We start from the raw sequence: 11,653 nt of genomic DNA on the forward strand, positions 1-11,653 counted from the left end.
TGTCGGACTGCCAGATGGTGAAGCGTGATTCATCACTCCAGCCGACGCTTGGCATTGCGCATGGTGATCTTAGGCTTGTGTGCGGCTGCTCGGCCGTGGAAACCCATTTCATGAAGCTCCTGACGAACAGTTATTGGGCTGACGTTGCTTCCAGAGACAGTTTGGAACTCGGTAGTGAGTGTTGTAACCGAGGACAGATAATGTTTATACTCTACGCGCTTCAGCACTCGGCGGTCCCGTTCTTGTGTGGCCTACCACTTCGTGGCTGAGCCATTGTTGCTCCTAGATGTTTCCACTTCACAATAACATCACTTGCAGTCGACTGTGGCAGCTCTAGCAGGCCAGAAATTTTACACACTGACTTGTTGGAAAGGTAGCATCCTATGATGGTGCAACGTTGAAAGTCACTGCACTCTTCAGTAAGGCCATTCTACTGCCAATGTTTGTCTATGGAGATTTCATGGCTGTGTGCTCGATTTTATACCCCTGTCAGTGACGTGTGTGGCTGAACTAGCCGAATCCACTAATTTGAAGGGGTGTCAACATACTTTTGTATATATAGTGTATTTCTATGGAAGGCATTTGTAGAGGGAAATGCATATGCAGCATATAAGGTAGGCTACAGTAGCCTGCCTTACCACACTCCCATGCCGTGGGTAGGCTACATTTAGATTCCTGGGGTGTACATGCAGCTCACATGACTGCTGCATATTACTGTAGACATTGTGTCAAGATCGGCAGGAAAACCAATGGGGTTCCTCTCTGTATGTGTGTGTGTATGTGACGTAAGGGAGGCGGGTCGGAGGCAGGTCTGCGTGTATGTGTGTGAGCGAAAGAGTGTGTGTGGAAGCCTATCCGCCAGGCTGTCGGCTCCTGCACTGAGGCACGGTGTGTGTTGCGCGGCTGACCTCGCATTGAATGGACTAGATTTTCCCAGCCACGTAAGTACACACCACGGCCGGAAAGGATGTCTTGCTGAATCAAGGGAAAGGCCTGGGAAAGTCGGCCATCCCTTAATTCCAGCAGCTGAAACAGTCGACGACAGTTCCTTCGGTTTTTAAAATTCGTCGCAAAGGACATCCACTTCCGAACACAACAAAGGGCTACGAATTCTGGATGGTTTTCTCTCCATATTTGGTCGATGGCAATCCCCGAAGCTCGCTGCATTTGTGGAACGAACAAGGCCCATCTGACACTGGCCTGGTAGCTATGAAGCAATAGCATTGCTTTCGCTATCAATAATTCATGTTGATTTTATATATAGCCTACGGTAGCTTGCAACGTCGGTGCGATTTTAACCGCGGTTACTTTGTATGGTCTCAGTCTGCAAGCTATTAGACGGATACATTGTTTCTATTTTCTGAAACGTGTCATGCAATTCAATTAATCTGCGGGATAGCTTTATGCTAAATATTCAATCTAGCAGTCCAATCGTCATTACAAAGCTGACATTCGGTAGGATTTGAGTGTTTCGTTTGTAGTAAATCGGCGTTGCTGTCTCGCACTCTGAAAGCGTTCATCCTCTTCTGCAAAGGTCTGCCGTGCGTTATGGGGCAGTGAACAAGGATTTTGTTTTCGTCCTACAGCTGGGTAGATAAAGACCACATATTGCAAAAATTATCTTCGAATTGCCCTTTTCTTTGCATGTATTGCAAATGAGCCCTCCAGCTGTACATATATAGCTTGACATAGCCTAGCCTACGTATTACAGTGTAATAGGTGCCCTTGCAAAGGTAGCACAACATATAATCTAGATTGACATTTTTTAAACGGCAGCTACAAAGTATTGGGCCACAACAACCAATCTATTGACTCAAGTTTACATCCCTGCCTTCGAAGAGAAGAAGACCCCCGATAGTTTGGAAGTATTTCAGGGAATCCTGATGAACATACAGAGATCAAATCCCATCAACATCTCGCGTTATGGGAGATCACGACACAAAGCAACCGAATTCGAGGAGTTATCTTGCTTGAGGACTACAGAATCCAGCCAGAGTTTCAGTCCTAACCTAGGATCCCCTAGCCCCCCCGAAACACCGGATTCCTCCCACTGTATCTCCTGCATCGGGAACTACCTGCTCCTCGAGCCATTGGAGGGGGACCACGTTTTTAGAGCCGCCCACCTGCACACCGGTGAAGAGCTTGTATGTAAGGTGGGTATTCGAGCTATAAGAGTTGTATGGGCCCTTGGGTTGATTGACGGTCGCGTTAGTCATCGAGAGATTGCAGCAGATATGGGCCTATATTGTAGCAAACGTCATGCAAATTCCAATCATCTCGAGGAGATCACATTAGCCTAACCACAAAACACCATATTTGGTCAATCCACCAGGGTCATATGCAAGTTGAATGTAGAATAGAATTATAGCACTATAATAAACCTGCACTTGCTCACAATGCAGACATCTATTTTAGATATATAAATATACAGTAGTTACATGTTTATAGCTGTAGGGCAGGCCTAGCTGGTTGCCTTTTTTAATGCAAATTACCCACGGACTGTCCAATAGGGCATGCACAACTAAACAATGCACTGTATAGATAAATACCCGGTGTTGGCGCGAAATTTGTCTCCTGATATTTTATGCATGAATTGGAAATACAGAAAAGTGAATGGAGTGCAAAGCAGGCAGACAAGCAGGCAGCTCAGCTCGCGCGTGTCTCGATAGCTATGTGGGTCCGGTTGCATGATGTAACGTCGACAAAGGAGTTAGTTACTGCTCTCACAAACTAATAGCCCGTGTAGCACTACCCAGTCCTTTGTTCCTCATTGTTAAAAAATGAAAATGAGGTTTTCCCCATTCTCCTGCGCATGCAGCCTGGTCTCATAGGCTAGACGTAATATAGTAAATTAAAATCTGGGAAACTGAAATTAGTAACAAATGTTAAGTGTGGTATGGTTACATAAGACAGACGGTTACTTATGGCAAAACCTACAGTAGGGGGGTTGGTAGGGTATATAACGCAAATGTCTAGCCATCCAAAGGTTGCGAGTTTGAATCTCATCAGTGACAACTTTAGCATTTTAGTCCTTGGGGCTCCTGAGTGGCGCAGCGGTCTAATGCACTGCATCACTACAGATGCTGGTTTGATTCCAAGCAGTATCACAACCGGCCGTGATTGGGAGTCCCATAGGGCGCGCGCACAATTGGTCCAGTGTCGTCCGGGTTAGGGTTTGGCCAGGTTAGGCCGTCATTTTAAATAAGAATTTGTTCATAACTGACTTGCCTAGTTAAGAAGAAGTTAAATCAAGGTTAAATAATAATAAGAATTAGCAACTACTTTGCAACTACTTAGCATGTAGCTAAACCTAACCTTAACCCTGTTAGTTAACCCTAATGCTAATGTTAGCCACCTAGCTAGAATTTGTAACATATCATGAGTTTAGCAAATTCTTAACATATTGTACGTTTTGCAAATTCGTAACATATAATATGAATTGTAATTCATAACAGCATATAAAATGGGTGATGGACATCCACAAATGAATACATACCATACAAAACGGAACATACAGTATCATACTAAAATGGAGGTACTTATTTACTTACATAATAATACGATGCTCTGAGACCAGGTTGGCACATAGCACACGTGCTCCGCTTGTCATTACTACCAAAATGACCCACCATTTCCCATGGCAAATGGATGTATATAATATAATATTGTTTTAGTTCTTCTAGTGCAATATGAATATAATACATTTCATTGTAGTTAAATTTCCAACTTGTTGTTGTTTTTCTCATAGGACACACATCACCAGAGGGTCTGAAAGATCCGATATGTGGTCGACTTGTCGGATAGGACTTCAATTTGTGCATAGGGCAACCTTTTGGCCTTTGTTTCCACCTCTGTACAGTACATTATTGACTTAACTGTAAATCGATATGAATAACATTACGGTAACTCTTTACATACTGTTTCCACCACTGTAAAGTACATTATTGACTTAACTGTATATTATGATTATTGGCGCATTGGATACATGCACCCTTGGGTACATTCAAATGATTAACCCTAAACAGGGTCATAAACCTGACCTGATTAATAGACAAAATAGTCAGGCTAAAAGCACACAGGCCCCATCGGAGCACAGTCCTAGAATGATAAGTATGGCCTTTGGCACTGGAACTGCCACTGCCAGCGAGCTATATTTATACATCTGACCTCCATTTTTACTGAATGTTGCCAAGCAACATCAAAGATCAATTTGTAATCTCAGAATTGACAGTTTACTGCCTCGGCGTATTAGTAGAACCCAGCTACAATTGTAGACCTTGAGAAGCACACACACACTGCGGGGTGAGCCAGAGCCTACTGTTTTCTAACCATTTATCGACTCGGAGTCGAGAGGCTCGTTCACCTGGGCTGCACTTGCGGAAAGTCGAGGTGGAGAAAAGAGGGGAGAAGGGTTACTATGGAAACCGGGGGAGCCTGTAGCATATGCAAGGAGGGCGACAGCGAGAATGTTACAGGATGTTCACATTCAGATATGAATGTGTGCATGCAGAATATGGAACGGTTACCCTGTAGTTCTATGTCTTTACCTCTCTATCTGCAGCAGCAATCTAAATGTTGCACCCCATGGAATGAACCTTGGTCTGAAGGTTCTGGAGTCCTGGGGGCATAGGCATATTCATTAAGGTGAAACATTGGAGAAATACAGAGCTTACCCGGTTCTCTATTCTACACTATGATAGACAATCACATCTGTTCTAGTCTACACAATGTGCTGAGCAATGACTGTCATCTCCATTGGGTACTAAACTCCTTCCCCCTCTTTCTCCCCGCCCACCCCCTCTCCCTGCTCCCTCCCCCTCTCCAGGTGTTTGAGATAGGCCGCTACCAGGAGTCCCTGGCGGCCTACTTCGCCCTGGGCAGACATGAGCACATCAACCAGGTGGTGGAGGTCCTGCTGGGGGAGAAGCGGGCCTACGTCTTCTTCGAGAGGAGCCACGGAGACATGCACTCCTTCGTCCGCACCTGCAAGAAGCTACGCGAGGACGAGGCCGCCAGACTCTTCCGTCAGATAGCCTCGGCTGTGGCGCATTGCCATGACAACGGCGTGGTCCTCCGGGACCTCAAGCTGAGGAAGTTTGTCTTCCGGAACGAGGACAGGTGAGGAAGTGGACGGGGTGGGGAGGGGTGATGGATGGGCGGGGGGGGGCTCTTTGTAAATCGATGTGAATGTAAATAACCCTACGGTAACTCTTTACATAAAGTTCCACTGTGCATTAACACTGTGATTACTACAGTAACAATGTAATTGTTACATAATAATGGAGTTGAGCAGTTTCTCTTGAGATCAGAGGTCGCCATATTGGAGGTACGCAATATAACTAGGAGTACACACGCATGTATGTGGTTTCGGGACAATCAGGGAGACTGGATACAGTCTAGACACCCGGCCAGCTAGCTGAACTGCTGTTAAACTGGTTAACAGTGAAGCAGAGATGCCAGGAGTTGCTTTGCCTGACAGATGTTCAATTACATTGGGATTTACCATGTAAGGCTGTGGCACAGAGTAATGAATCGGTTCTACACCGACATCAGCTAGTGCAGGCTGTAGTATATACTGACCCCTGGTGGTGGGCTGTCCACATTTATCACTATAGTGATCCAGGAGAACAGTGATAAAAACATATTTTAATGCTGCTTTTTTAACTGACTGTCGATGCAAGCATGTGTTGTTCCTGGCACTGACTGGATGCCCTCTATCTGAATGCCCCAGCCCAGACACACACTGAACTCAAGTCAGCTTTGTGTTTTCTCCTCCAATGGTTGAGGTTACATTGGGCGAAGTGTAAGCTGATCCTAGATCTGTTCAGGACCTCATTCTGCTCCAACCTGACAGTGGAGTAGAGGCTCTTTTATCTATGTGAATATGTGGCTGCGTCACCCTCTGGCTCTGCTCATTGAAAAGGGAAGCTGAGCCACACTCATTTAATAGCAGTCTTCACGACCTTGGCTGCCATGACAGGACCAACCATGTGACAGGGTGGGATGTGAAACCCTCCACTGAATGATTGATGGGGGCAGAGCGGGGCTCAAGGGGGTGAAGAAAGACACTGGGGTGGGGACTGGGGGTGCATCTAATTCTAAGTGGCTTCCTTCCTCTACTCCTGTCCTTGTATCCTCTCCTACATCTGGACTGATGGTAAACACAAGCTAGGACGAGATGAAAACAATAGAAAGAAAATCTAAGCAGTACAGTGGTAGGCTACTGGGAATCTGCTTTCGCCTATCCAGCTCTTTCAAATTAGTGCAGATGAAGGAAAGGAGATGAGGAGACCGGAGAGGACGCCACTTCAGACTCTTCAGAGTCACCCTGGCCAAAAGCCAAGTCCCAGAGCTTTTAGTGGCAGGCCAGAGAAGGGAGAGAGAGAGAGGGAGATAGGTGTCCCAGTAAGTTGATATGGCCACAGTATTTGCAGTGTGTGGTGACAGACTGGGAAACCTGCTTATGTCATCATGGTTGAATTCACCACTCACTGTCCCCCAGGAATGGTTATAGGCCATACTTGCTGGGATTCAGCATCAGCCAGGGGATATCTAGAACCCAACCTACAAGCACTGTCCCTTACTGTACCAGACAGTGACCTCTTAACCCAGCAACGTGTTTTAATGTATTTTTAACATCTTTATGGGGATGTTAAACATGAGATGCTATGGAAGCAGTAATAAGGCATATGTCAACCTCTTTATTCTGATGGCTGCCTCGAGTGTGTGCTGGTATGTATGTTGCAGGTAGCTCTGTCAGTGACATTTTCAAATGGGCTGCTTATAAAGGTTATTATTGGACCCATTGAGGTAATGCACTGATTGCATACTCTCAACTACCTGAACTCAAGCTCCTGGAACAAAATAAATCGGAAACAAGTGAAGAGGACGGTACAAAATCCCACAATTAACACAAAGTCAAGCCTAAGCCCAAATCAGTGGAGGTGTGTGTTTGAGCACTTGTGCATGTGAGTGGAAGAGATTTTCGGAATATGCATTAGCCACTGCTGCAGCTCTGCTCTTCTCCTTAATGAACCTTTTACTGCAGTGGGCTAAATCAGGGTCGCGCCGGGTTTCTTGGTAGTCCTAAACAAATCTACCTTGAAACCAAAGTACACACGTCACACACATGGTTGTGGGCTTCAAAAAAAGAAGACCCCTGTGCCCAATGGTGGAAAAAGTACCAAAATGTCCATTGTCCAAAATGTTTATTAATTATGAAAAATATTAATAATAGGTCATTTAACTGCAGGAAAGGGCTACAATGGACGGAAGTGTTCAGTTCTCCCTGAATATGTGCGTGTGCGTCTCTCAGAGCCCACTTCCACGCAAACAGATGGAGCCACTTTAGGTGGAGCCTCACAAGTGTCCCGTTGTCATCTGTGTATAGGGTCTGTACACCGTGAACCGCTCCAGAGTCCTCATCAGTCATGATGCCTCTGAACAACCCTTCATTATGATCTCAGAGAACCATGGCTGTGTATAGGGTCTGTACACCGTGAACCGCTCCAGAGTCCTCATCAGTCATGATGCCTCTGAACAACCCTTCATTATGATCTCAGAGAACCATGGCTGTGTATAGGGTCTGTACGCCGTGAACCGCTCCAGAGTCCTCATCAGTCACGATGCCTCTGAACAACCCTTCATTATGATCTCAGAGAACCATGGCTGTGAGAGGGTCTGCTTTGAAAAGAGACGAGGCTTAATGGTTCTGTTTTTTTAGGATGATAACACTTTTGAGGGTTGATTCCCGTTTTCAAACTCTTCTTACCACATGCTTGCTCAAGGCCTCTGAACTGAAGTCGTCCATAATGGCGGTTCTTGGACTGGAGAGGTCTATTGAATCAGCTGGGCTATAAATAGGCTGATGCATGCTGGCTGGCTGGTTGCGCTGCTCTTATCTCTGTGAATGGAAATGTCAGATGTAAGCCCCAGGCATTATGTGCTCTATGTAATTTAATGTCCAAAGCTATGGATCGGCGATGTCCATCACAGTGAATTACATTGCGATCCCACTAGAGGAGGTCAACTGCCTACAGTGATCAAGAACTGTGCGGCAGAGGCATTTCTATACTCACAATGTACTTTTGATTTTATGGACCAATTGCATTTAAATGAGAATGCGTCATTGTCCATCGATTATATAAAAGGTCAGATATGATTCTTATCAGAATGTATTTTGTGTTCATCCTCCTGTGGAATGAGGACTCTGGGCATTCATATTTGTTTGTTGTCTGTTCTTGTCTCCCTCCAGGAGCCTTGTGAAGCTGGAGAGCCTAGAAGACACCTACATCCTGGAGGGCCATGACGACTCTCTGTCAGACAAACATGGCTGCCCCGCCTACGTCAGCCCCGAGATCCTCAACGCCAGCGGCAGCTACTCGGGCAAGGCGGCCGACGTCTGGTCCCTGGGCGTCATGCTCTACACCATCCTGGTGGGCCGCTACCCCTTCCACGACGTAGAGCCCGGCTCCCTGTTCAGTAAGATCCGCCGGGGCCACTTCAGCATCCCAGAGACCCTGACGCCCAAGGCCAAGTGTCTGATCCGGAGTATCCTCCGCCGGGAGCCCGCAGAGCGCCTCACTTCCCGGGAGATCCTGGAGCACCCCTGGTTCTTATCCTCCGGGGCAGCAGGCGGCGCTGTGGTCCAGGGGAGAGGGGAGAGGGAGCAGGAGCAGACTGTGCCCGAGGTGAACATGGAGGAGGAGCTGGATCAGTTCTTCAGCTGAGCAGACAGGAAACAGGAAGCACAAAGGGAGGACTACCCCACAACGTGGAACAAATGCGACACGCTCAGAAAGAGCCTAACGGTAGATTAGTTGTTTAGCAGGTGAAACATTGTCACTCACAGAAAAGGTGTTTCCATCTTTTTTTCCTTTCCATTCCATGGAAAACCAACCTCGAGGCGGAGCCAGGTGGTGAATGGCTCACAAACATCACGGGGGCGGGACTTCTGTTAAGAGGAGTTGCCGCCACTAGACATGCAAGTCGCAAACAATGTAGCAAACATAATCTTTTTTTTCTTTTCGTGGTGCTTTTAAAAGTAGATACATACAACATGTTGTGACGCTACAGCAAGCACGAAGGGACACAAAACCTCAGCCAAGGAGAACAAGACACATGTCAGTCAGTCAAACTGCTACTACACTCCTCTGAGTTTTCACATGACCAGGTATAAATTTCCCACTAACCACAGATCTAAGATCAGATAACCCAACACAATCCTAAACCATTATTAGGAAGATTAAAACAATATCTGACCCTGGACCAGTGATTAGGGCCAACTTCTACCTACTCTGTTTCGAACAATCATCAGGACAGATGACCTCATTTTTGGTTGCTCATTCATTGTTTGTCTCTCATTACCTAACATGACCATTGACCCTAGGTTATAAAGCTCTTACTGACATAGAAGACGGATAGTTACTCAATTATTGTACGTACCCGTCTTCAGAAACCTGTGTGCTTCATCATCTTTTTCTGTGTAGCCTTATTCCTCTTCCCCACTTATTGTGTGCATTTCTTAAAAATAAAAAATAACTGTTCCACCACCATTCATTTATCATGAATTAATAAGGCTAGGTTTTAAGTTTGATATCACCTTGTTGTGTTAAGCTATTCCATTCAGTTGTTACTGCTGCTTTCATATCTTCTCCTTAACCTTCATTTGTAACCTCTCTCTCTCTCTCTCGTTAAAGCCTTCACCAGTTGCATCATGCACTTGATTTGTTTAGGCTCGGTGAACGATCGTTTTCACCGCTCTAGATGCGCTTTCTCTATTTAAGTTTAGCTTTTCATTTGTAGGAACGGAAAACGTTACGTTTTATTTAAATTGTAACATCAACTATATACATATAAATATATATATATATATATTTAAAAAAACATTGCAGGGTTTTTCTTTTTTCCAGAGATTCCTTTTACATGTATGTATTTGTAGGCAATATTTTGGACACAGGACAGGTGCGATGGGGAAAAGGCTGTCCGAAGTTTTTAGAAAAAAACAATTCAACTTTTGTGCCAGTATTTCTGTGCCCCCACCACCCATGCCGACTTCAGTCACCCTTAATATATTTTATTTTGAACTTGAAACCAATTATTAAAAGATACCATCACAGTAACATGGTCTGCAGTAGCCCATGTTGATTTTCTTCTGCCTGCGTAGGTCCTGTGAAACTGTCCTGTTCTGAATGGGTACCAGTGGACATGTTCTGTCGTATCTCAATGTTACTTGAATTTGTGTTTTTATTAACTAGTCCTCGGCATGTGCCCTATGAATGCTATTGCCTGCCTAGCAGGGTCAAACAAAAACAAGCTTGTTTTTATAAAAGTAAAAACACAAGTGAACATTTTATCAGAAATTTGCTATTTTGAGTCGCTTTTAAAAACTGACTATTGCTTTTATTTTTGTTTCGTAGAATGAGCTGCCCATATTTGCGTTTAGTGCTGATTTGGTGCTAATGTTCAAGGAGTCTTTTTGTTTTGGAGGGAAGTGGTGCATGGTGGGAATTCTGCCTCGGATGTTCTGATTGTAAAATGTAACAGATTTTGGTGTTTTGTCCAAATTTATTCAGTAAATAAATTGTGAACTGCACATTGGGTTTGATTCTTCTCTTAGCACATCATAGATATTGTATCTTTGTGACATTAGGCCTCTGTATATTGTTACTCAAGCCACTCTGATGGTTATTACAAAGTGCTTTATATCAGGGATTGTCTAAACATTAGCTCAGGCCACAGTGATGTAACCACTGCGTTTTCCTGGAGTACATTACAGTATGAACACTTTAGACATCTTTGGGTGAAGAGCACCTAAACACATTACAGAATGTCTCAATGCTTAAGTGCTGAGCTCACAGTGTTAAATTAACAGATATAGTATTACCCCAATTAAGCGTAGTGTATCTGACCACACACAATGTTGAGACTTTCCACCTGTTAGACTATACATTAGGCTAGTTCACTTCAGATACTCTGCTAATGCAGATAGTATCCATTTGTCCACACACAACAGACTTGAGCAGAAAATAGTAGTATAACAATTACACACAAAACATGATGGGAAACAGAGGGTTAAATACAATTAGATTGATTGGGAAAATGCAGGTGTGAATGAAAACCAGACAAGACAAATGGACATATGAAAAATGGAGCGGCGATGGCTAGAAAGACGGTGACGTCGATCGCCGAACGCTGCCTGAACAAGGAGAGGAGCCGACTTCGGCGGAAGTCGTGACAAAGTGTGCATATGAAGTGGCTATGTTGAGTGGAAAAAGGGATCATTTGAAACAGGTCATTTTGGCTAAATTTAGAGTTATTTGGCAACTTTAGTTGTGAATGACACAACCCTTAGAATGTCTAAGAAATCAAAACATATATGGGCTGCTTGATGCGACTATAGGATATTGATGATTGGGAAAAAGTCGCAATAAAGAGCACCTAAACACAAGGTGAAGAGCACCTAAACACATTACAGAATGTCTCAATGCTTAAGTGCTGAGCTCACAGTGTTAAATTAACAGATATAGTATTACCCCAATTAAGCGTAGTGTATCTGACCACACACAATGTTGAGACTTTCCACCTGTTAGACTATACATTAGGCTAGTTCACTTCAGATACTCTGCTAATGCAGATAGTATCCATTTGTCCA

General features: G+C 44.6%; 1 protein-coding gene across 2 annotated transcripts; it reads left to right on the top strand.

The window, feature by feature from the left end:
* Positions 1–829: 829 nt before the first annotated feature.
* trib2 (tribbles pseudokinase 2) lies at positions 830–10,594 on the top strand. 2 transcript variants are annotated; one of them, XM_036985424.1, is made up of 3 exons: positions 830–2,153; positions 4,826–5,118; positions 8,255–10,594. In XM_036985424.1, exons 1-3 carry the CDS (start codon positions 1,884–1,886, stop codon positions 8,727–8,729), a joined length of 1,038 nt encoding a protein of 345 aa, XP_036841319.1. In that variant the 5' UTR covers positions 830–1,883; the 3' UTR covers positions 8,730–10,594. The 2 variants fall into 2 exon arrangements, with proteins under 2 accessions (XP_036841319.1, XP_036841320.1); XM_036985425.1 differs by having other exon boundaries at positions 837–941.
* The last annotated feature ends 1,059 nt before the right edge of the window (positions 10,595–11,653 follow it).

Source organism: Oncorhynchus mykiss, chromosome 8, assembly GCF_013265735.2.
Source record: "Oncorhynchus mykiss isolate Arlee chromosome 8, USDA_OmykA_1.1, whole genome shotgun sequence".
Classification (NCBI taxonomy): Eukaryota; Metazoa; Chordata; class Actinopteri; order Salmoniformes; family Salmonidae; genus Oncorhynchus; species Oncorhynchus mykiss.

Excerpts from the sequence above, each read along its gene's own strand:
- trib2 (XM_036985424.1), top strand. The coding sequence starts at position 1,884 with ATGAACATACAGAGATCAAATCCCATCAACATCTCGCGTTATGGGAGA. Across the intron at positions 2,154-4,825 it reads GTGAAGAGCTTGTATGTAAG|GTGTTTGAGATAGGCCGCTA; the intron begins GTGGGTATTCGA and ends CCCCCTCTCCAG. Across the intron at positions 5,119-8,254 it reads GTCTTCCGGAACGAGGACAG|GAGCCTTGTGAAGCTGGAGA; the intron begins GTGAGGAAGTGG and ends GTCTCCCTCCAG.